Raw genomic sequence first — 24727 nt, 5'->3', positions numbered from 1 at the left:
GCCCCGGGATCGCTGAAGGTCAGAAAAGACGCAGATGACAGTGTTTTTCTCGCCCCTGTTGTTTGCAGCGTCGCTGCACTTGTGCAACCAAAAGGCGAGCAGCCAATGAGGCGCGGCGGAGCACGTGGCGCGTCACGTCACGGACAACACCCCCGTCCGGCCCTCTGACGTCCATATGAACCGCCGCTCGGGTCACCCTGCCGGCCAGAGCCGAAACAGACACGCACCGAGGGGAGGGAGGGAACTGAGAGGAGCGGAAAGCTCGTAGCGAGCGCACTGAGTCAGACGCGTTTTCTCTCCCGTCTCGTTAGAATATGATGTCCGCTTGAAGATGGCACAGAAAGACACGCTGCTGCATCTCTTCGCCGGAGGGTGAGTCACGTTTATTCCCGGATAATATTGTGTTACGTTCATAGGAGCCGTGTTGTGAATAAAGCGGCCCGTGTCACATTGGTTATAGAGGAATATTCTCGTGTTTCTGACTCATTTCCAGAGGTCCGCGCTGTCTACACGATGCTAGCTCATGCTAGCACCGCGGCGATATTTCGACGTGTTTTTGGTTTATGTCCAGTAACTGGTGTCGAGTGTATATAATATCTCCACAAATACGAGGACTGGAGTATATTGACTGGATATAACTCGGTTCATGTTGATTCATGAAGCTCACTGATTACATTCGCTAAAGCCGGACGGCTGACATTTGCCGGTTGAGTGAAGTTCGCCTCAGATGTGTAGTTCTGTTTAAGCAATTTGAATGAAAGTTGATTAGCTTATTTTGCATTGTGCTTGTTTCTCCGATCTTACGGTTATTCATTTAAATGATTTATGTATTCATGACAGTCAAAATGCTGATTTTTTTTTTCTCAGATTAGAGAAAAACAACAAGGTCAAATAATATTAACATGCAATGCTAGCAATAAAAAAAAGCACTGATAGACATAAGAAGTTTAAACATCACGGATTTCCAATGCAAACACGTTTGTTATGTATATATACAAGCTGCAGGTTTGAAAACATGATAGATGGTCTTGAAAAGCTGAAATAGGGGAAATTAAGTGTTTATTGTTGCAGTAATGGAGCTGTTTTTGCTGTAACGTGTTAGAGACTGACTTCAGCGTCGTCACGAACATGTGTAATATCTGCGATCATTTCTGTTTGGCTGTTTTTGTTATTGTTTTTAATGTACTAACAGAGCTGGGATGCAAAGGTTTAGACGGCGGCGTGAATGAAGCGACCTAAGCAGACACTGGAATAGTTGCCGACGCGTTTAGCATTTAGCTGCGGCGCGGTGTTAGCAGCGGCATTAGCCTCTAGCTGCGGCGCTCTGTTAGCATTTAGCAGCGACGCTAGCACTTGGCAGCGGCGCGGCGTTAGCAGCGGCATTAGCCATTAGCCGCGGCTCTGTTATGTAACAGTCTGCGGTTCTTTCACCATCGTGCTGCCAGCAGCCAGTCATCACAGGCCAGCGGGGAATCTCGCCTCGCATGTCGTGGTTATGTAAGCACTGTGATATAATTAGTTGCTGGAACTTCTTCTTATTCCTGTTGCTGTTGATAATATTAAGGTCGCATATCACTCCACTGCTTTAGTTTCAGTCATGTCAACATTTGGTCTTTGGATTGCTTCCATCAGGCTGAACGAAGATGTTGTTTCACTTCACACTTAAACATAAACAACAGTGTCTTCTAAGGTTTTTCTGTCCTGTCAGTCATTTAAAGAAGGTCGTTTGGTGCGGAGTTCATAGGAGCAGCAGGTATTTGAAGATGTTTTGAAAGCCACAGTATGTCAAAAAAGTATGTAGATATTTGGTATATAAACAAAAAAGTCCCAACATGGACTTGACCAGTGATCTTGTCACTTTGACTGTGCTGATCACTAAACCATGGGACTGTTTTAATCACAAATATCAAAATCATCATGACTGTTCATTGTTTATATTGTACTAAAACTGCGTACACATGTTTGTTTTGATTTGAACACATGAAGGGAAAAACCAGCTGAACTTGTACAACAGCATGATGCTGATTTCCAAGCAGGATGTAAACGATCACAAATGTTACTGCACTGTGTTGATGGTCATTTTCAGATAGCTCTCATCTCTGCTGCACGCATTTCCCTCCACTTCTTATCTAACGTGGCCATCGTTCATGGCCAACACAAGTCAGCGCCACATCTTCTTTCAACATGTGTTTGTTTGTCGGATCAATACGCAGCGTGTAGAACTTAATGAAAAGTGCACTCGCTGTCCAGGCTCTGCTCCCTGGAGACGCAACTGGTGATCAGCGGACAATTGGGTCAGGTGTTATATTTGAGATGTTTGACTCTGTCCTGCAGACACGAAGGCTTAATGTAATCTGTTCCAGACCTCTAAGCCCATCAGTGCCAAGGTTACATGGTTAATGGAGGATGTACCAGTGAGAGAGCTGCAGATTTATATTAAGATTGTTCTGTCTTTGGTGCAGTGTGTTTGGGTCCACTCTGACTACTCTTTGACCATAATAGTTCATTGCATTTGGTTGAAGACTCCTCAGTTGGTTGACAATGAAAACACGCACTCCTTGTGCGGTACCCTGCTAATAATAGTAAGAAGCAGGTTCATTTCAGTAGCAGAGGTCATGCGAAACAATCTGCCCTGTGTGATATAATCTGTCTGGATGATGGACACCCAGCTGAACTTTCTCTCACTGATGCAACTCCTGCTCTGTATTGCTGGCCGGAGGCCGTTAACCCTGCCCTCTGGTCGTTTTTGCAGATGTAGTGGTACGATTGGAGCCATCGTCACCTGCCCGCTGGAGGTGCTGAAGACGCGCCTGCAGTCCTCCGGCATTGCCCTGCGGCCTGCGGTCTTCCAGGTCCAGCTAGGCACCCTGAGCGGCGCCGGCGTCATCAGACCGGGGACCGTGACACCGGGGCTGCTGCAGGTCCTACGGTGAGACTGTCTGCATCTGTGTGTGTTTTGTGTGTGCATCCCCTGAGCCGTCTTTGTTTTTCAGCTTGCAGGAGAACAAAGTGTTCCTCCCCGCAGCTGCTGCTCATTGAGGTCATACCTGATGTAAACACCTGTGCTTTAACCCTTTATAGAGCACTGAGCAATATGCTGGGAAATTGCATGTCTGTCACACCGTGTTTTAATTGAGAACATCTGACTCAGTGTAGAATTTCACAAGTGCACATGTCAGCGTTTAACACACATACACACACTCACACCCTCTTGTATTACGTCACCATATCCGAGTTCAAGAGAAATGTGGAAGGCAATGGTTGAAGCTTATATATTAAAATATGTTGAAATATCACATTTCTCGGTGGTTTTGAAACGGCCTGTTATTCCTCCTTTCTCATCTCAGCCTGAAGGCCTGTAATCCCGTCCCACACAAATCCAGGATTAAGAACACAGTGTCCTGTTCATATTTCCTGTTATTTTTTTATCCAGTTGTGACAAGCGCCGCAGTCCGAGCATTTCCCTCTAGTCATTACATATCAAACGATCTTCATGGCGGATGTTGAAAGAGCCTTTTAATGAGCGCGCTCCGGTCAGGTGAAACTCGACGCGGTCCCAGTGGGCCACCAGCAGCCAGGGATGCTTTTCCACAGGGAGCTGCGTCGGTGTTATGTTACACTGAGCGTGACCAGGCTGCAGCCTGAACCGGTCTGGACTGGTGTCAGCTGCAGGCTGGAAATGTAACAAAACCCCAACAGACTGTTTCTGTCATCAGAGGACAGTTAATTCTTTGTCAGTTGATCAAAGTTCCATTTTTCCTTTTCTTATTTTAGCTAAGATAATTACTGACTTGAAAAAAGCCTGCAGCGGCTGCTCTTATGTAAAGGACATAAATCGTCCTCCTCCTGTTACTGAAATCTGGGGAGCGGACAGTAATCTGATCAGCGACGCGTTTTAAGGTCAGTGTGGAGGTGTTCGGTGTCACTGACAGAAAACCCGAGTGTACGAGGCGAACCGCAGCGAGGTGACCCAAACTGCAGCGCCCGGACGCAGACAGCACGAGCTGCCCGGAGCTTCAAGTTCACCTCTGACACAACATGTGAAAGCGTCCGTGGCTGACGTCAGGACCGCAGGACCGTATCAGGAGCAGACTGTAGTGCCAACAAACCTCGCTGGTGTAACTCCGTGAATGATTGCACATCCATCCACCTGGCGGAGCGTGGATCATTCTGTACTATTAATACAGCAACGCTTCAGCGCACTGAAAGCTCTCTGCCAGGACAGATGAGTCATGTTTACTGTGTTTTAATGAGGAAATAAATCTTTTTTTTTTTTCAGGTCGATTCTGGAAAAGGAGGGACCAAAATCTCTTTTCCGTGGACTCGGGCCAAACCTTGTTGGCGTCGCCCCTTCAAGGTACAATACTTTCATTGTTTACAGTCCACAGTTCACACACTGAGCATTTACATGCAGACCAGGAATTAAATGGGTTTTAAAGTGTTTAGAGAGGATCGCTTAACAAAACAGCTGACACATCCTCGTGTTAAAGGTGGTGACTGAAAGCCTCGGCTCGCTCTGTAAACAGGAAGCTGTGGTCCTCTAGAGTTTAACACGAGGAAGATCCGACGTTGTACACGTGCAGCGATTCAAACAAAGCCTCCATAAATCAAGAAGAATGAGGCGTCCTCTACGAATCATGACCGAGTCTGAAGCTGAAGATCTGCACTTTGCCCCATTTCCTTATGGTTTATCCAGCATTAACATAAGGACTGTCCCAGATCTGAACACATGATTCAAATGCTGAGTACACTTTGAGAACCATTAAAAAAAAAACAGTGTTGGTCATGTTTTTCCCAACAGCTGATTAGTAGTCACAGTATTCTCCTCTGCCCGGTCACACCACTGTCCCTCCAATTCACTTGCCAACTTGGCCAGTGGGTTGTTGAAAGCAGCTCTCTGGGTGTATATGTATGTGTGTGTGTGTGTGTGTGTGTGTGTGTGCTTACTCAGCCCACCGGGTTCCAGACCGAGTTGGCTCCAGTAAACAGAATAGTCTGGAAGCACATTGTGGAAACGGCTCAGTATGAACCATTAAACATTTGCGATGCCGCCACATTGTGCCTCTGCATCACTTTTTAGTAACATCTCGATGTTCACAGCTGCTCCTCAATGACGTTCTCTTTTGTGTGTGTGTTTCAGAGCCATTTATTTCGCTGCATACTCCAAATCTAAAGAGGTCTTCAATGGGCTGCTGGTCCCCAATAGTGGCCTTGTTCACATGTCGTCCGCTGGAGCTGCAGGTGAGCGCCCTCTTTCAGCGTTTTATACGCAGCGAGGATCAACCGTAAGAGCTTCGGATTGACGCTCATCTGCTCGTTCTGCTCCGCAGCCTTCGTTACCAACTCCCTGATGAACCCCATCTGGATGGTGAAGACCAGGATGCAGCTGGAGAAGAAGTACGTACTCTGAAGTTTGTATATTGAAGTGATTCAGGTCTGTGTTGTGGGCCAGGGTGTTTTGAGCCCTCTGCTAGTGTAAAAGGACTCTGTATCAAGGGAACCTTCTGCTCTGTCCTTGGGGTGTGTGGTTTAGGGGGGGCTGAGCGTGTGACCTGCCTCCATAAATACACAGTGCTTGACGCAGACCCTCAGTCTATATTTACATTACCAAGTACGGGGCAGTAGTGCCATGTCGAGTCACCTGTTCCTCCAGCCATGTGGTTTATGAATGAGGGAGGAGTGCGGGAATCACTTGAAACTTCCTTGTACAACAGAGAGGGAAGTAATCGAGGAAATGAAATGGTTTCATGTATTCATTATAAAAAGACACATTAATAACCTCCGACCCGTCTCTCTTCCAGAGCCAGAGGGGAGAAGAAGATGAACGCGCTGCAGTGCGCCCGCTACGTTTACCAAACGGAGGGCGTGCGGGGCTTCTACCGCGGCCTGACGGCGTCCTACGCCGGCATCTCCGAGACCATGATCTGCTTCCTGATCTACGAGACGCTGAAGAAGCAAATAGCCAAGAACCAGTTCGCCGAAAACGAGAAGGGGGCCTCGGACTTCCTGAGCCTGATGCTGGCGGCAGCGTTTTCGAAGGGCTGCGCGTCCTGCGTAGCTTACCCACACGGTAACGCTTCCTCTCTCTCTTCACAAAGTCACAGCAGCGTTTCTTTAGTTTTTTTTTATAAGTGAGATGACCTGCTTATGTAATTCTCCCTCTGCAGAGGTCATCCGGACGAGACTGCGGGAGGAAGGCAGCAAGTACAAGTATTTCTTCCAGACGGGGAGGTTAATAGCCGTGGAGGAAGGCTACGCAGCTTTTTATAGAGGACTCATTCCACAGCTAATTCGGCAAATCCCCAACACGGCCATCGTCCTCTCCTCCTACGAACTGATAGTCCATCTGCTGGGAGACTCCAAGTGAAGACGGAACTTTAAACCTGGGATTTCCCTGAGGGGCGGGGAGGGGAAAAAAACCTCACTGAGGAGACTTTCAAAAGAGAAAATGTAGCACATACACACACACACACAGGTTTTTGCTGTTGTTCTTGGATGTGGTGCTACAGAGACAGTTGGAACTGCAGCGGGTTGTGCGGCCATCCAAAGAGCGAAGCGCAGTAGTTTTCATGGCGGTGCGCGCCGCAGCTCCCAGCCTGTGAAGAGGTCATCCTGTGTTCAGAGGACTAGTTTTAAGTTAACTAAATTATTTTTGTTATTTCACGACAGTGTTTTGTTTCCCTTCATCAGAGTTGAAAGCGCGCTCACGCCGACTCGGTCAGTTTCTGAAGTGCTGCCCTTTGATTGTGATGAAAACACACTTTGAGATTTCTGCTGGATTTGAAGTTAAAGTTACAGAGAAATTTATCATGTTTTTCACTAATATATATATATACATGGATGCAGGTTTATTTGTTGTTTTTTTTTTCTGTGAAAATGGTCACTTTTTCCAATATCAAGAGAAATCGGCTGTTTATTTTACCAGTTGCTCAATAAAAATGCATCTGAACGCGGAATGCTGTTTTAACACGGAAGTAGTATTGAGCTGTCGTCATGGAGCACCCGTGAAAAGGAAAAACCTCTTTGATCACACGGAGATAAAGAGCTGAAGGAGTTTGGGGACTGGGGGAGGATGATTCACAGGATCTGGTCAATCATTTGTCGTCTGACTCAATGTTGCGATTGTGTCACATTATTTCCAGTAAGTCCGGCGTGGCTTCCCGCTGTTCCGACCCGGCACGTGTTCTCCGGAGATTTCACTCTTACTAAACCATGGCTTCTTTTTTTTTTTTTTTTTTTTTTTACACTTCAGGAAATGAGTGAAAATAAGTTGTGGTTGTAATGAGTTGGTCACTCCGCGGTCGTCCCACAGACGGGGTCCAGCAGACGGAGGCTTCCTTCCTGGCGAGTGTGACTTGGTTCCTGCTCGTTGTCCTTTCCAGCCGGTCTGAGCAGACTGAGAAGTGGGAGGAAGGCAGCAGGAGCTGTCATGTGGCGCATACTCCCCCCCACACACACACACACACACAAAGCTCCACACACACCAGGCTCCACCTTCAGGATGTCCCTCAAAGGGATTTTACATTGTCTGAATTGAAGTCTCATTCAATTTTTTTTTATTTTTTTTGCTCAGAGCTTGTTTCCCATAAGCAACAATTCATTGACTTTTTTAGGAAAAGCTGTTTTATTCATCTAAAACCCTAATTCAGTGTCATTGGATGAAAGTGTGAGCCATCACATCATGTCCAGCTTTTGTGTATGTTTTCCTTCTTTTCTGTTTGAAATAATCTAAATTGATCCCAAAACTTAAAAAAATCAAGACTGAATCACATTTCAAGCAAAATGTCATTGCTGTTGATCATAAATGAAAATGTCTCGAACATGCGCAACTTGTTTTACCTCAGTATTACTACATTTAAACCACTTGATCAAGATGAACATTTACAGGTTTTCTCAGCCGCTTTGGCGCGTTCACGCTTTTCACATTTGCTCAAGTCCTTACGCTGCTGTTAATGAACAGGAGAGTCAAACGGCTCCATCATGTTTTCATTATGACAGTTTACTCTGGATGGGTTTTCTAATGAAAAACAGTCAGCTCTTGGTGCAAAGACGGCACCACACACTATTCACAGCCATTTGAAAACTACAGTAAAGTTACTCATATTTAGCTGAGAATAAGAATATGAATGTTCAGCAGCAGCAGCTTGATTTGCAACAAACATAAACTCCCGGCTTTACAAGAAAAGTAAACAGTATTGCGGCAAACACTGAAATTGAACATACAGATACACACTACTGTAAATCATTCACGTTCAATCAGACGTTCATCTCTTGCAGTGCAGGAAAGTCTCTCCTGGAGTGAAGTGAAGGTGAATGAGACGAACGTACTAGAGCAGCGGTGTAAAACTCATTTTAGACCAGTTTTATCTCAGGTGGGCCGGAATGATAAACTAGCAATGAAATAACCTTTAAATTTGAAGAGAAGTACAGAAAATTACAATAATCTCAACCTAACAGTAGTTTTAATGAAACCTCCTGATACAAAACAGTGAAATGTCTCAAAATCATCTCTGGAATCAATACACTTTGCAGCGATGAGCCAATCAGCTTTCAGTGACATTAACATAATTTGGGTCTCAGAGTTAAGCTATGTCCACTATTCTTGAAAATAAATAAATGCTTCCTTAGAAATTTTTTACAATTTATTTGCTCAATTTGCTGGCTGGACTGAAGTCTCTTGCAGGCCAGTTTTGTGAAAATGATCTTATAACATTTAAAACATCCAGTGTAGGCCAGTGCAGAGCTAAACCGCTGGAGTTCATGTTTTGAAAGACAATCAGTCCAGCGATTAATCCCGTGAAGTGTGATTTGGAGCCTTGTGATGGACTGGGACGTCCTCAGCTGGTGTAATCCAGTTTATATAATCCCGATTGTTCTCTGTGGACGGTTGCAGCGACACACAGTCCTCTGCTTCAGACCGCTACGCACCCCGGTCCCGATCTGCGTCTGCTGCCTCTGCTGTGGCACAAATCATGAAAGCAACACAAAGAAAAACTGTGTCACGGTGGGACTTGTCCCTGCCTCACCTCATCAGCTGTCTGAATAAATCCTGATCCAGGATCGATGTGAGCACAGCAGAGGGCAGTTGTGGGTGAGTTTGTTTACTGCTACGATAAAGCAAAAAAAAAAAAAAAAAAAAAAAAATACAGCCTCAGACTGTTTGATGTGAATCGGTACAGCTGAGTAGTGCTGACACTCTAAGCCATCATTTTAAGATTCCCAAAGTGTGTGTTTAGAGTGCAAAACCTGACTATTAAACGTCCACTGAAGTCTGTTCTGGCTGGAGGTTGCAGGAGGAATGGAAAATGGCAGGGCAGTGACAGTCGGTGACCTGAGGACATATAATGAACGTGTTCAGCGGGTAAAAGGAGGACAGGGCCGCAGCCGCACAGTAATATCATTGTGTCAGATCTGAACAATGCAGACAATGAAGGATTAACCCATCCCAGGAAGACGCACGCCTTTCTGTTGAGAAATGACAATCTTTAGGCATTGAAAGGTTTCTCAAGAGCATTTTATGAGGAAAACAACAAAAAATACCAAATTTGGTTCACTGTTACTAAGATGTACTCGTTCCAACCCAAACACACTCTTTCTCATGGACATGTTTATACCAAAGGAATAAACTGCAACCCTGGAATAGCCGAGGCAATGGACTGTAATCCAGTTAAACTACGTGAAAACATCATTTATATTGTGTAGACAGGTGTAACAAGTCACTTTCCCACAGTCTGGAGAGAAAAAAAACTTAAAAGTTTGTGAACTGTGAAGCACATTAAAAAAAAAAAACGCCTTCAGCTTCAGCTGGTTCAACATATGTGATGAAAATATTTTCTGCGGTTCATCAGGAGGAGCAGTCAGTCCTGATTCCTGTTGTGCAAATTCAGTGAATGACATGCAAATGCTAAGAAGCGCAACTTAATCTCCTGTTCTCCCCAGTCAGCTTGTGAGGTTATCTGTGAGGATTTTGCTTTGTTGTTTTATTGTTCCAGTGGTTTGAAACAAACTTTCAGCTCATGCAACAAAAGCAGGTTCTTCAGACAGTTTTAACAAAGAGCTGAAGATGTAGTTTTATGCCCAGTTTTAAACCTGCACAATCCTTTTTTATTTAATGGGCTTGGTTACTGTTTCCTGTATTCTAGATTTCCAGTGTGTGGAGGTGCTTTGAAGAAAATTTTTTATGAGAAATAAGGGTTTATGGGCCTTTTATGTGTGTGGAGGTTTTATTAGAGCAGTGAATGTGGCGGAGACATAAAGCTGTGTGTGTGTGTGTGTGTGTGTGTGTGTGTAGGTGCTATAGAAATAGAGATATAAAGTTTTGTGGGGGCCTGTATGGGTGTTTATGTGGTGTGGAAGTTGGAGAGTTTGACATGGCCTTACAGGGGGTAAATATGGAGGCGGTATAAAGGTTTGTGGGTGTCTGGAATGTGTGCAGGTGCCATAGAAGTGGAGGTATAAAGTTTTGTGGGGTCTTGTATGAGTGTTTATTTAGAAGTTGTGCTGGAGTTAGAATGGTTTGTGGTCCCTTGTGTGTGTGTGTGTGTGTGTGTGTGTGTGTGTGGGTGTGGGTGTGTGTGGATGGAGTTGTGCTTCTCCTCTGGTCCCTGCATGTGCCGGGCGGTGACCCTTGACCTCTGTCGGGGGGAGTCGCTGGAGCAGCAGCAGCGCTGCGGCTGTGCTGACCTCTGTCTGCCGCAGGGAGAAGGGCTCCGCTCCGGGATCGACTCCCTGACGGCTGACGTGAGCAGGGCGGCCTGGAGGCATGCTGCCTGCCACCCGGACACGGACACCGGCTCCCCCGGCGGCTCTGGACGGAGGCAACGACCGGTGCTGGGTGCGCACGAGCCGCGCCCCGCGAGCTGCCTCTACCGCCGCCTCTGCTGCTGCTGCTGCTGCTAGCCTGCTGCCGCTAGCCGATTAGCCGATTAGCCGCTAGCAGCTCCTCCCGCCGCCGGGGCGGCTCGGACTGAAGGCTCTCCTCACTGCCGGCCGTCTGATGGAAGGGTGACGGGGAACGATGCAGAGTGTCCTCCGTATCCTCCTGACAGGTAAGCTCGTCCCGGGGGGGATAAACCCGCCCGGGCGGCCCCCTCCTCCCCGACACCCCCGGCTAAGGTAGCTGCTGTTAGTGCATTATGCAATGAGACACTTCACCCACACCAACTCAAAGGTCTCTAATGGCTCAGTTATCCGGGTCTGGGAAAAGGATTTGTACAACTTGCGTGAGTTGTGGATCTGCTGTTTACATGTAAATATCGTCTCTGTCATGGCAGTTTATACTGCAGTGAATCAGAGAAGCTCAGGATCAGACACTAAGCTGCTGCAGAAAGACACTCATGGAGGTTGTAAGTAGTATTAATCTATAAAATGAACAAATACTGCCAAGGAACAGTTCTGAAAAGACATTTCAGACTCAAAATTTAAAAACAGCTCCACACATTGACCATGAAGCCACAGAAGCCATAGATTAACAGACGCAGAACAACCAGTAACAGACATAAAACTGACTATTATAGAGCAGACTATCGTAGAACAACCACAAACAGCTGCAAAACAGCCAATAACAGGCGCAAAGCAGCCTCGGACTACCATTGAAGGACCAGTAACAGGCACAAGAGAACCGGTAACAAACATAGAACAACCACAAACAGGTGCAAAACAACCAGAAACCAACGCAAAACAACCACAAACTGGCACAAAACTAAATGTAGCCACAAAACAACCTCTTACAGACGCAACACAACCATTAACGGACACAAAACAACCACAGTGGTTCCCACAATAAAAGAAGAAAGATTAATATTAATAACAATAATTCCTTGCATTCCAGTAGGGTCTTTGCACCTCTCGGTGCTCGGACCCTGATGAGGTGTGTGTCGTCCCTCCATGTGGCGATGTCAGACAGCCTGTGTGTGTGAGGAGGGTCTTTAACACTGAGACCTGTTTTCTCTGTGAGCTAACCTGCAGTCGAATGAACCTGCAGGATGATTGTGATGACTGGTTGTTGAGCAGGATGGGGTTAGAGCTGTGACAGCCTCATTGCTGAAGGCTCTGTGTTTGACTCCATATTTTTATTGTCCTTCCAGGCCTGTTAGGTGCTCTGTGGGATGGAGTAGCTGCGCTTGGTGAGCCAGACTTTGATCTGAATCGACCTTGCGCTCCGGCACTCTGCGCCCCCTGACGGCCTCTCCTCTCCTCCACAGGTGGGGTTCGACTGGTAGATGGATACAACAAGTGCTCCGGCAGAGTGGAGGTGCGCCGCCACGACCAGTGGGGGACGGTGTGCGACCACGGCTGGGACCTCCCCGAGGCCTACGTGGTGTGCCTGGAGCTGGGCTGCGGTCTGGCCGAGGCCGCCCTCCCCAACGCGGCGTACGGAGCCGGGCGGGGGGAGATCTGGCTGCATCACGTCCAGTGTTCTGGACACGAGTCCAGCTTGACGTCCTGCGCCGTCGTCCTGCACACCAACTCCTACTGCACGCATGACAATGACGCCAGCGTCAAATGCTCAGGTAGGACCGCTGACAGTTTGTCTCATGACATTGCTTTCTTTCATCAGTGATTGAACCAGTTATAGAAGAAGCAGACAAGCACAGATAAGAGGGAATTAAATAGTTTATCATCTATTAACAGAAAGGCAAACATAAACAGAAAAGTGAGTTTGTCATAATGCAGGGTTTCCCTGCATGACTGAATCGTTGCCTTCTTTTTTTTTTGGATCCTCAGGTTCTCTTTTATCGCCCACCCTCACACTGCTGTCCCCTCACACTGTGTTCACCTCCGGGGAGTCCGTCCGCTTCGGCTGCAGCGTCCTGCTGGGCCACCACCTCAGCGACTTCCACCTGTACAAGCACGGCGTGGCCACGCCGCTGGTCACGCAGCGGGCCGACCAGACCCAGACCAGGGTGGAGCTGACGCTGTCCGACATCGAGACGTTCCACCAGGGCAGCTACAGCTGCCGCTACAGGATCAAGGGCGGCTTCCCCTCCCAGCTGCTCAGCTCTCCGCCCAGCAACTCCGTCAACATCACTGTGGGTGAGTCAGCACTGCACTGCACCAGCGGGGCAATCCCACGGCACTCCAGCGGGCGACATTCAAACTGAGCGCAGACAAAGTTACAGCGCACTGAGGTGCTTCTTAATCTGATTGTAAAGTGAGAAGAACATATTGATTTCTAGACTGTGTGGATGGAAGCATTTGTCGGTGTTGTTTTCCCGCAGTGGAGCTCCTGACTCCGCAGCACTGGTACAACACGTCGACCGAGGCCCCGGCCGGCTCCGTCATCAAGGGCCACAGCTTCAACATCACCTGCTCCACGCCGCAGCAGTATCCCGGCGGCTCCTTCCAGCTGCGCCTGATCCGCTCCAACGGCACGGTGCGCCAGTCCCTGCCCGCCCTCAGCCCGTCCGTCACCTTCACCTTCCCCAGCGCCCAGAGCGCCAACGAGGGCTACTACTACTGCCTGTACCGCGTCCAGCTGGGCGGACGCACCTTCCTGTCCAGAGAGAGCCAGCCCCTGCCCATAGCGATCAGAGGTCAGGCCGGCGCAGCGTTTTCCAGTGGAAACGTGGCTGTATTGTTTAGTGCGTTCTCTGCAGGCACGTGTTGTTTCATTTCAAAACCACTTGTTTCGTTCTCAGACCCAGATCCGGTCTTGAGTCCGATGGTGATCAGCTGGCTCGTGTCCGGCCTGACGTTCGTCGTCGCCGTCGTCATCATCATCATCGTGGCCAAGGTGCTGTGCAACAAGGAGAAGAAGCCGTCGGAGCTGGAGCGAGAGACCAGGACCTGTGAGTTCACCTCAAGGGCTCAGAGCGGCGCCGTTCCAACAAGAAGCATTGTGTGTAACCGATTACCTGTTCACAGGTGTGGACAACACGTATGTTGCCTTGTCAATCAACAAGCTATGATTGGCTGCACCAGCAGCATGAGCAGAAACGTCCAAAGGGTGAGTCCACATGGAAATGGTCCGTATGAAGTTTGAATGCTCACAAATGAATGGAGAGAACATGGAAACTCCACAAGAATGGACACTGAAGTGTTTTCATTTTGGTCTTTCTGTTTGTATCAGCAGAGTTCTCCTGCTGTGTCCTAAACACACACACACACACACACACACACACACACACACACACACACACACACACACACACACAGAGGCAGCAGGAGCAAACCGCCCGTTAATAAGAACGGCAGCTGGAGCGAGTTGAGCGCGGCGTGAAGCTCCGTCTTGATTCTCCGTCATAGGCCACGGTGCAGCGGACCAAACCTCAGGCGCTGCCAGAAAGCCGTCTCACGGTGAGAGTAAAGACAAATGGGGCTGACCCGTCCAGCCAGTAACGGATCAAAAACCCACCGCCGGCGGTCAGCGAAGGCTTCAGTCATGGTTCGTGATCAATGATCCTTCCATTTAGAGGACTTTTTTTTGTATTTCATTACCACTGCTATGCATCGTATGTCAATAACCATGTACATTCATGCACTTAAGTGTGTAAATAAAAGCTGTAGTTAATTAAAAAGCTGGTGAAACTTCTGGCTGTGTGTTAATCCTCATCTAGAACAGAGACTCCTCTGAATAATAACTCTCCACTTCAATACTTTACAAATGTTTAATTATGAAACGGAAAAGAAATCGCAGCACGTTGAAGTTTGGATGACAGATTCAAATCAGGGTTGCCAAACATGTGGATGCCCTTTCAGAATTAAAAAAAGACGACATCTGCAGGAAGAACTGAACAGCAGCAGAGATTAACCGCTTCCCATTTCAAGGTGGAAGCAGAAACATAGAAACATGGAATTTGGAGTGAAAATTCACTCTTACATTTAATACAGTCAGAACTAAATGACTAACATCCAACATAAATGAATATTGCATTAACATAACAGCTTACCTGCTGCATTTTCAAAATATTTTAATCAGAAGACATTGTGTTCCAATGATCGCTTTAAAAACACACAGGCACTTGAATGTCCGCTGGTTCGAAATCTGACAGAAGTTACCGATGTACCTCAAACGAACAATCTTTTTAAACCTTCATATCAATTGTAAACATCTTCATCTTGTTTTTAAACATGTCTCAAACTCCTATTAAAATGCTTTCAAAATTTTCTTTAAAAGTCGATCAGCTCCGACAAGTGAGTTTATTTCCCACCGTTGACAGAAGGAAATCTGATTTTAGTGTGTACAAAGTGATGTTGACGTTTACTGTAACTGGTAGAAAAAGGCAAAGAAAACAAAAACCTAGCAGTCCGCAGGTGAACATCATCACACAGTGTCTGAAACCTCAACAGGAAAGCAGTGGGATTACATCCAGAAAGTGGTAAAATGTTGCGGTAGTGAAGCTGGGAGACATGTCTATATTTCACATAGAAGCATAAGCAAAATCAAAAACAAGCCGCAGGTTTAAAATCCGGACGAATATTGCAGCAGCCTCCTTAAATCCAAAACACGAACCGAGATACATTCCTCTGAATAAAACACCAAGAGCGAAGCCCCGACAGCAGGAATGGACGGGAGTTATTCTATTCCTTTGACCGATTCGTCCGACTCCATGCTGTAAAAGACCAGGTAGAGGAAGACGGCCAGAGCCAGGAAGACCACCAGCTTGACCCACGTGGGGACCAGGCCGGACGACTTGGCCGCGTCCGGGGCGCCTCGGCTGGCTTTCGCCGGGGCGGACTGGACGTAGGAGCTCCGGTAGCTGGCCGGCGTGTCGTACATATCCGGGCTGCAGAACGGGGGGGGGGAACAGAACATTTGTGTAATTTGCATAATTCCTCATAATTATGAAAGATTTTGCAGATCTGAGACTCACGCGTCGATCACGTCCCGTCCTCCGTAGTCCGTCCTGGACCTCAGCCCTGACGACAGGTGCGAGGCCGAGTAGGACATCCTGAAGAGAGACGCGTGAGAACAGACAGGCTTTCTGCTTCCCGTCAGGGGAGCTGGTGCGGCGTTAACTTACTCCGGCTCGTATTCCCTCTCCGACCACTCGGGCCTCGACCTCAGGTTCGACATCCTGGAGAGACGAGACGCACAGTCGGTCACAGCGAGAACAGTTTTTCATCTGAAGCTGAAAATAGTGGAATGGAGAAAGAAAACTGACCTGTCTCCTCCAGTGAATTCACTCCTGACCTGCGAACAGACCACAGGTGGTAAATAGTGGAACATTAATGCAATCTTATTGCAACTGTTTGACTTTCTTGCTGCATTTTGTATAATTCATTCCATGCAAACATCCAAAAAGTGCAATTTCAACTATTTCTGTCCAAAACAAGTGATTTGCTGAACGTGTCTTCGTCTTACTGAGGGAACTGTGATTTCTAGAGGACTATCACTCTGAGAGCTACAAATGTCTGATCAAATGTTTTTATTAAGTTGCACCGAAGAGGAAAAGACTGAGAGAAAACAGAGTGACTTACTGGTGTCCTGTACACATACGTGACCTCCTCCTCTGAAAGGGAACGCAGACATCCCAGTGAATACAACCAGAAATCCATGATGCTGTTACTCAGTATAATACAAAGCTATTGTTATATGTTTTTAGTGTTGCTTGTTAAGGATTCTGACTTCATGTTTCAGTGATTACTCTTTAGGTTTCTGACAACCTCTCCATTTGTGTCTTTTGTTTGGAGTTACTTTTATTTAAAAGTCTGCTATGAAATGCTGATTTAGCCTAACAGGCTGTGGGCCGAGGACCAAACCCTGAGGAGCACCAATTCAACACAATTCAGTGTTTGTTTATCAGAAGTAAAACTAATGAGTGTCATAGAAAATGACTGGCGTTGTTTTGGAACAGACTTCTGATTTCTGCTATTTATTTTGTTTCTTTAAATCTATTTCTGTTGGTGGTTTGATTGTGGCTGGAGAAACTAATTATGGACGCACAGGTGGAGTGACTTCGAGTACCAAAATGTTTTCAGATCCTGTTTAAGAGGAATTTGGTTGTTTATTTTTGAACCATTCATTTTGCGAAAAGGACTCAAGAAATCTGAGGATTCTAATAAACAGGAGAAAGAGATGGACAGACTTGTGAGTAATCTGATTCATCAAAACCCAAACACAGAATCCTACACTGCACCTCATCCAAAATAATAAAAAATAAATTACACTACACACCACGTTTTATAGGCCTATATATAAAAAAAAAACTAATTAATAAACACAAGAAACCTTATTTTTGTATGCTAGTACAATGAGAATATTATGAATGGAAATTAAGAATGTGTGTGGCAAATGAATGTAAACACAAACGTTTTAAGGGGTTTAAACACTTTTTAGTTTCAGCTCTGGTATTGAGGCTACAATAAAAGACTAAAACATGAATAATGAGTGCAGATTTACCTTCCTCTCTGTAGTAAGTCTTATCAGAAGGTGGAGGTTGTCTCCCCCTCTTCTCTTTGGCCATGGCCTCTTTTATCTTCTTCTCATACAGACTTCGAGTGGAGTCTAAACAGAAAACACAAAAAAAGTTACAGAAATTTCAGGGTGTGCGTGTGTGTGTGTGTGTGTGTGTGTGTGTGTGTGTGTGTGTGTGTGTGTAGGCCTGCATGTCAACTTTGTTCTGATTCAAACTGTGGGTCAGTGGAGTGCGCGCGGCCACTCACCGACTACCGGTCCGTGTTTGATCCCGAACTCGTCGAGCAGCTCGCTGATCTCCTCCGCAGATTTCCCGCTCAGTGACGCCATGTTGACTCGGTTCGTCGGTTCTGGACCTCGTACCGGATTAATATTCGTGTATGTGGGTCTTCAGGTTTCGGGTAATCTCGTTTCACAAGACAGAAAAAGAAAACAGCGGCGACTCCTCCCGCTGGCAGTCGTGGTGCGCTCGTTTTGCTGTACGAGTGAGCGAGAGTCAATGGTTTCCGATGGACAGACGCTAGACCCCGCTCTTGTTAGTTGTACCAGGTAATTAAAACAAACGCATTTTTACTCAACGTCACGGTTTACGTTGGAGGCTTTCTTCTTCGTTTATTCATCTGTTTAAAGTTTCTCACTTCACGTTTGAAGCAGCGCCACTGACCGGCTGACTTTGGTACTACCAACATTTAACATTCACAATTTGGCCATTAAACGCAATTTTAATGACTGGAAAATTGTATTTGCTCAAAAATACATGCATAAAAAGAAAACATATTTTCAAGCTGTTAATTAGGAACTATGTCACTCTTTTTTTAATCTTTGAAATGTATGAAGAAAAAGAATTGCTCTGTAGGGCTTTAACTTAACAGAGAAACTTGACTTGCCTTTTTAAACCTTGCATCTATTTGTTTAATTTAAACTCCTTTTCCTATCTATTTATCTTTCAGTTGTTTTGCATATATGATCTTCTATATTGTAGAAAATGTAAAGCAACGTTACTGTGACACACCCTAACCCTATTATAATTTCAAAAATGTAAAAAAAGTAACAGTTACTTAATTAACTAAACTAATTCCACAGAGCAAGTTCCTCCTTGTCGTGCAGCCCACGTTAGAAAAGAAGCAGCTGGATAGACTCTTGTCTTCACCGTCCATCCATCTTTAATACAACTTAATCCCAGCAAACTATGGACGAGGTCAGGACACACCCTGAGCAGTTTGTCAGTCCTTCACAGGGCAAACACAGAGAGGCAGACAACCACACACATTCACTGTCACTATCCCCCCACCCCCACCACACACACACACACACACACACACACACACACACACACACACACACACACACACACACACAAATTCCACACAGAGAGACTGGCCGGTAGTTGAACCCCATGGCTTTCTTGCTGTGATTCAAGAGTGCTCACCACTGCTGCACCATGCCGCCGCTGCATCTATCAAATGCACTAAATTATAAAAATAGCCTCCCCCTGTGGGTATTTATGCAGAGAAATAACTTATTCGAAATGTTAAAAGTTGAATAAAAAGTACAATGGTTGGATTTTATAGCTTTAAATGATAAAGAAACTGAAACAAGAACAATTATTCAATATGTACAAATCTTGGAGAGAGAGACTAAAATGGCATTAAAGGATATCATTAATTCTGACAATATATGTTTCCTATAGTCGTTGCAAGTAATTTTAAACAGAGTTGGACATTTATTAGGTATTTATTAGTCAAGATAACAAGACATTTCAACAGGTTTGAATGCCGAGGATTTTACACTATGTAGCTTTTTCTAAGAAATCTTATGTTGCTCTCATCTTAAGCATGTAAAACAATTTGAATGACCAAAGCTTGAACTGCTGCCCTAGAAGATGGAAACCTGGTGAAGCCAGTCGGCTTCGTCGGTGGCCAGCCAGAACATCAGCAGCCCCGCCGCCGTCACCAGACCCGTCTTCAGCATCAGCTTCAGCAGGCCCAGACACTGCAGCAGCAGAAACAAACAAACAAACAACAACACAGTGAAGTTAAATAGAAGTTAAGCAGTTGATGTTCAGGAAATGGTCTGTGAGTACTCACTCTGGAGCGTCTTGCTGGGATCTGTGTGTTCCTGATGTCTGCTTCGCCGTCCTGCAGCTGAGAGGCGAGAGGCTCGCTCTCAGGTTTCACATGCTGTGTGTCATCTGGCACCACCAGTTCCTGTACGGGAGAACAAAGTGTTGAAGTAGCGTGTGATGTGTGTGCCGGTGCGTGTGTGTGTGTGTGTGTGTGTGTGTGTGGTAACTTTTACATCAGATGTATCTGCGGAGCTCTGGTCGTCCTCTCTGTCTGTGGAGCTGCTGAGTGAATCTCTGTCGCTGTTGAAAACAGGAAGCAGACTTTGATCGGCTCTTTGTTCTCTTTCTGAAAGCTCAGTCCAGAAGGATTTCTGCTCACCTGTCGCTTTCATAGTGAATGACTTGAGACAATGTCTCCGCGCAAAACTGAACTTTTGTCGGTCTTCCTAAAAATGCACACACAGGAAAACCGATCAGACCGAAGCGTACGGACAAACGTTTCAGATCTGGAGTCGTTGCTGCCGCTCACCCTCTCTGTCATTCTCCTCGTCGCTGTCGTCATAATACTCGTAGAAAGCCTTGATTCTCTCCTGCTCCTGCTCCCAGTTCCTCTCCTCTTCGTACTCGTCGCTTCCCGGCTCCTCGGCGCCTCCCGAGGTCTCCACTCCGACGTTGAAGAAGAAGCTGTCGTCCAGCGATCCGTGGGACGACGGGCTCTTGGTGTCGTCTCTCTTCACCACTGAGTAGCTGTTGTGGTCTTCGGTGTTCACACCTGAAGTGTGTGTTTCTGCCTGTTGTGTGTCGTCTGTGGTTAACACAAACTCAGACAGGAGTCTGTCTGTTTTCAACATATTGAAATCCCAGCTGACGAGATCTGCCGGGTCGACTCTGCTGTTAGTCATGGGACGGTCATCTGAGCTGCGGAACATGGCGCAGCTTCCGCCGAGAAGCTCAGCGTAATCCAGCTGACTCCTGTTTTCGGGGTCTTGTTGACCCCACTGACCGGACGTTTCCCCGCCGCTCCTCCTCACGTTGCCGCCGTCGTCGTCCTCGCTGGAGCTGTAGGAGTCGCTCTCGCCCGTCCCGTCTCCATCTGCCTCCATGAGCTCCACGACCGCGGCCCTCCGCTCTCTCTGTTCTGTACCTGCCACGTTCAGGCTCACGAGCCCGGCGGCGTCCATCTCTTCGGGCTCCTCGGGCTCCTCGGCGCCGTCGGAGCACGTCAGGTCCGCCACGTGTCGCTCCAAACCCCCGTCCTGCTGCGGATACCATCCGCAGCCAGACGGACCGGACGAAGCGTCTGCCTCGCCGTCGCTTTCTTGATCTCTGGCTCCGTCTTGTACGTATTCGCAAGAGGAAAAGTCTGAGGGGTAATCGGCGAAGCTCTCACCTGCGTCCTGATGCTCCTCCCCCGAGAACTCCTTCATTTTCTCCACACACTCCTCGCCGTCTACCTCGGTGATGAGATCCTGCAGGTTCTGCAGCGATAAGCACTGAAAGTCCAGGCCTGCTCGGGCGGGATGCGGCCTGCTGGGATGGTCAACCTCTCGCTCCTCGATTTCGACCTTCATGCCTCCGCTCTCAGCTCCAGATGAAAACTCTGGCTCTTCCTTGTCGCTCTCCCGCTCGTCCTCTTCGCTCTCATCGCTCCTCATCGCCGTCTCGCTGCCTTTCTCTGGGACTTGTCCAAAATAGGACAGCTCCTCGTCGCTCTCGGCCTCGCCCTGCTCCCTGTTACTAACTTGAGGGTTTCCGGGACTCTGCGGGGCGAGAGGTTGTCCTCCTGCTCCCATCCTGTCCTCGTTCTCATCAGAGCGGCGGACTGACTCCAGCAAATCCCCCGGCTTCTCCTCATCCTCGTCTTCGTCGTCTCCGGAGGCAGGACCCTCCTCATCAGACTCTTCTTCTGAACTCGTGTAATCCTCCTCTGGTGCTTTGTTGAGACTCATGAGACCGGCCCCTACGCCCGGAAAATCCTCCTCATCACTGCCTCCATCGACGGGCTCCTTGTAAACCTTTTCGGCCGTGTGCAGCCCATCTTCATCTTCCTCGTCAAACAGCTCTGCAGCTTCACCAGTGGCTTCCTGCAGCAGAGCTCCGTCTGTCTTTGCTGTCACACGCTGTGCCTCGTCTTCCTCTGAGTTTTCATCGAAATTCAAATTCTCAAAGTCCAGATCTTCACCGGAGAAAGACGGACCGGAGGTCTCTGCAGCAACAACAATATCTCAATATTCCTCTTATATTAAAAACAACAAAAAAGTAAACATTAAAGATGCTTCTTACCTGAGAATGCATCAGAGAGGAGTTCAGAGAAACTTTCCATCTTTGCAGACAAATCAGTGAGTTATACTACAACTTATCTGAGGGAAATAATACTAATGCATCGTCGCTGACAAGCTCCAGTCTGAAAAAGGAAGAGAGCGAGAAGAAGCTCATCTGTTGCTGCTGCAAGTGGTTTCCTGTCAACAGACCCAGTTAAAATTACACATCACAGCTAAAAGATCCGCTCAAATGTGACAATAAGAGGCGTCTAAATGATGGAAACCTACCACTCAAGAAGACAAGCTGACTGCTCTGGAGTCTCCAAAACATGAATTCTCAAAAAAAAAGTACTGTTTTGTGTGTTCTGCTGCTGCACTGACACACCTTCTCCAGCTCGTCACATGATGCTCTGCTGTGGTTTTAGTCTCAGACGCACCTCCTCTGAGCAGAAACTCTTCATGTCTGCTTTATAACTGAGATGAGAGTCGAGTCTTCTCGGGTCCGTTGCTCGATGGACACAGAGAAAAGGGGCCAGCTTCTTGTTTCAAAATGTTATTGAATTAAATCATGCAAAACCAAACACTGACACACGCTGCACCGACACACTGGGCTGTGTGTGCAGCTTCTGTGTGTGTTCCTTCCGTCCATGCAGCCTCCATCTTTTGCACCCTGATGGGCTGGATTAAGGTGTCTGAAACCACCTTCCTCCCACATCTCCCTTTCAAACTCAGAGGTTGAGGCTTTCTGTGGAACCCGACCCGGAGGTGGTGGAAGCTCAGACCACAAAATTCTAGTTATAACCTTCAGCAGATTCACTAGAAAATGATCCAGGACGTCCTGATTATGAAATAGAAAAGTCTAGAGCCTGATCTTGAAAGTAGATAAAATGATACAACATCAGAAAAAGTGTCAGTCACATTCAGCTGGAAGCTTGAGTTAATTTAATTTATTAAAAACAACAGTTTTTTAAAAAAAATGTCCAGTGGTGTCGGCGGTGGTCTACAGCTCGTGGCGCAGGAGGTAGCGATGGTTGGGCCTCATGTCGACTTCCACCGGGAAGTGGTCGCTCACTTCCAGAGCCTAGAGAACCATCGGGAGGACAGAATCGGTGAGATCCGGAACGTAGAACCGAGCCAGCTGGAAACTGAAGAGTACCTCAGCCTCAGTCAGGCGGAGATCCTTTTTGAAGTTGAACGGTTGTGCTGAACCCGGCTCGATGCCTGCCATGATCTCCCGGCCGTGCACGATGATCCTGTTTCAGACCAGACGTTGAGACGCAACCGCCCCTAACCCGACGCTCACGGACTCTAACCTGCTTCCTTCCCCGACCTGTCGTAGGCGCAGTGCGTGCTCTCTCGGACCGTGGTGTCCTGCTCGTCCCCGATGAGCCAGCGGAATCTGGGGTCGCTCCTCAAGCGCACGGCCCTCCAGCCCTTCGTGGTGACGTAGCTGCAGCCGGCGTTCAGGTCGCCTAAGATCATCACGTTCTGGTGTGAATCAAGTCAAGCAAAACAGGAAGTTCAACAGCGTGAAGTCACTTATTACCAAAAAAAAAGAGGAACCAAGAGGGAGTCCAAACCAGAGGATTATAAAAAAAAACACACTTTTAGAATGATGATATTGTGGTTTCACCAACCTCAGTCTTCCAGTTCTTATAAATCCATTTGAAGACGGTGTAGAGTTCGTCCATCTCCTTCATGGCCCGTTTGGGGCTGGTGTGCTGTCCGATCAGGATCAGGTCCTTCACCACTGAAAACCACACAGGGAGAACATGCAAACGCTGCACAGGACTGGAACCGAGGCTGGTCTGTCTGTGAGCTCAGCCACGTTTCGGCAGTCGGTCGACGACTCTGCCGTGACTGCAGAGCGGAGGAGGAAGCCGCGGATTCGTGGTTAACAGTTTTCAGAAACCACATTAATGTATGGTTCGGGAGGATTTCTCTATCTTGATGTTGTTTGTGCTTAGACTCACGTGTGGTGGAGGAGTGGAAGCGGACGATGAAGGGCCCTCTGGAGAAGACGTCCGTCTCGTTGGTCCCCTCCCCCCCGACTTTTGGGTACTGATACTGATCTTTGACCTTCAGCTTGTTGTTCCTGAAGACGAACGCAGAGCGGTGGACGTGAGAGACGTGGAGATCCGTTTAGAGACGAGCGTCGACGCGAGGCAGCGTCTACCTGTAAATGTAGACGTACTGCTCCTTGTAGGTTGTCCTGCCCAGCCTTTCACTTTCCACATAGGAGTAGGAGTTGGACCTGTCCAGCCTGCAGACGACAGGAGGAATGGGAGTGAGTCTGGAGGAGAACGTTCTCCTCTGTGGACAAAAAACGCTGCTGGTACCTGTTCAGATCTTTGACCAAAGCTTGGATCACTTCTCCTTTTGAGTCCCGGACCTCCTGAATCAGGCACAGGTCACATCGGGACAAAATCTTTGGAGGGAATAAAAAGAAAAAAACACAAACATCAGCGTTCTGCTTTAAGCACAACTTTCTGTCTGGTTGTGTTGGAAGCCCTGATGGAGTACCTTCAGTAAAATCCCCATGACCTTTCTGTTGTTTGCCTTCGATTCACCGAAACTCTGGACGTTAAAAGCGCAGATTTTCAGGGACGAGGCGACGCTCGTCACACACAGACCGATGACAAGCAGCAGCTGTACGGTCCTCATGGTGTGGAGAAACTCCGCTCTGTGAGGAGGAGGAGAGTTTGGTAAGATTCCGGCCGTCGTGTTGTGAAAGGCGTGAGGGGAACTTCGAGCCACGCCGGTCCTCTTACCTCCAGAGAGACGCTCACACTGACCCCAGGTCAGCTCCGGCCATCTCTTCACAGCTCAGCGGCTGTGTGGGGAACATGCAGGTAAACGTGTGTGTGTGTGTGTGTGTGTGGTGGATGTGCTGCGTCAGTGGCCGTCCAGAATGGAGCTTTATCTGGAACGGCTAAAAACACTGAACACAAAGAACAATGACTCAGAGAGTTCGGCTCTGCCCGCGACTTTTGTCTCGAAGTTTGAGTGAAGTCAGACAATGGCTGCTGGACGCGCCGCGTC

General features: G+C 47.5%; 4 protein-coding genes across 6 annotated transcripts; 2 read left to right on the top strand and 2 right to left on the bottom strand.

Annotated features, from left to right (window-relative positions):
- Positions 1 to 195: 195 nt before the first annotated feature.
- On the top strand, positions 196 to 6956 carry slc25a33 (solute carrier family 25 member 33). Its single transcript, XM_030118319.1, has 7 exons — positions 196 to 372; positions 2753 to 2929; positions 4280 to 4357; positions 5141 to 5241; positions 5331 to 5397; positions 5802 to 6070; positions 6168 to 6956. Exons 1-7 carry the CDS (start codon positions 332 to 334, stop codon positions 6365 to 6367), a joined length of 933 nt encoding a protein of 310 aa, XP_029974179.1. The 5' UTR covers positions 196 to 331; the 3' UTR covers positions 6368 to 6956.
- Positions 6957 to 10653: 3697 nt separating this feature from the next.
- LOC115407812 (uncharacterized) lies at positions 10654 to 14533 on the top strand. Of its 2 annotated transcripts, none has more exons than XM_030118317.1 (8): positions 10654 to 11048; positions 12087 to 12125; positions 12204 to 12512; positions 12727 to 13035; positions 13221 to 13535; positions 13641 to 13790; positions 13867 to 13948; positions 14075 to 14533. In XM_030118317.1, the coding sequence occupies exons 1-7, from the start codon at positions 11018 to 11020 to the stop codon at positions 13908 to 13910; spliced, it is 1197 nt and encodes a 398-aa protein (XP_029974177.1). In that variant the 5' UTR covers positions 10654 to 11017; the 3' UTR covers positions 13911 to 13948; positions 14075 to 14533. The 2 variants fall into 2 exon arrangements, with proteins under 2 accessions (XP_029974177.1, XP_029974178.1); XM_030118318.1 differs by having other exon boundaries at positions 14072 to 14533.
- Positions 14534 to 19077: 4544 nt separating this feature from the next.
- Positions 19078 to 22075, bottom strand: LOC115407811 (protein starmaker). Of its 2 annotated transcripts, none has more exons than XM_030118315.1 (7): positions 21974 to 22075; positions 21708 to 21883; positions 19954 to 21630; positions 19804 to 19870; positions 19658 to 19724; positions 19447 to 19566; positions 19078 to 19351 (listed from the first exon to the last, which is right to left on the bottom strand). In XM_030118315.1, exons 2-7 carry the CDS (start codon positions 21745 to 21747, stop codon positions 19235 to 19237), a joined length of 2088 nt encoding a protein of 695 aa, XP_029974175.1. In that variant the 5' UTR covers positions 21748 to 21883; positions 21974 to 22075; the 3' UTR covers positions 19078 to 19234. The 2 variants fall into 2 exon arrangements, with proteins under 2 accessions (XP_029974175.1, XP_029974176.1); XM_030118316.1 differs by having other exon boundaries at positions 21708 to 21828; positions 21974 to 22046.
- Positions 22076 to 22668: 593 nt separating this feature from the next.
- dnase1l1l (deoxyribonuclease I-like 1-like) lies at positions 22669 to 24349 on the bottom strand. Its single transcript, XM_030119132.1, has 8 exons — positions 24209 to 24349; positions 24025 to 24113; positions 23862 to 23948; positions 23659 to 23780; positions 23323 to 23435; positions 23016 to 23173; positions 22842 to 22938; positions 22669 to 22766 (listed from the first exon to the last, which is right to left on the bottom strand). Exons 1-8 carry the CDS (start codon positions 24347 to 24349, stop codon positions 22686 to 22688), a joined length of 888 nt encoding a protein of 295 aa, XP_029974992.1. The 3' UTR covers positions 22669 to 22685.
- Positions 24350 to 24727: the final 378 nt, after the last annotated feature.

Source organism: Salarias fasciatus, chromosome 20 (genome assembly GCF_902148845.1).
Source record: "Salarias fasciatus chromosome 20, fSalaFa1.1, whole genome shotgun sequence".
In the NCBI taxonomy this organism is placed as follows: domain Eukaryota; kingdom Metazoa; phylum Chordata; class Actinopteri; order Blenniiformes; family Blenniidae; genus Salarias; species Salarias fasciatus.
The sequence above is the reverse complement of the archived record's forward strand: the minus strand, read 5'-3'. Positions and strand labels throughout refer to the sequence as shown.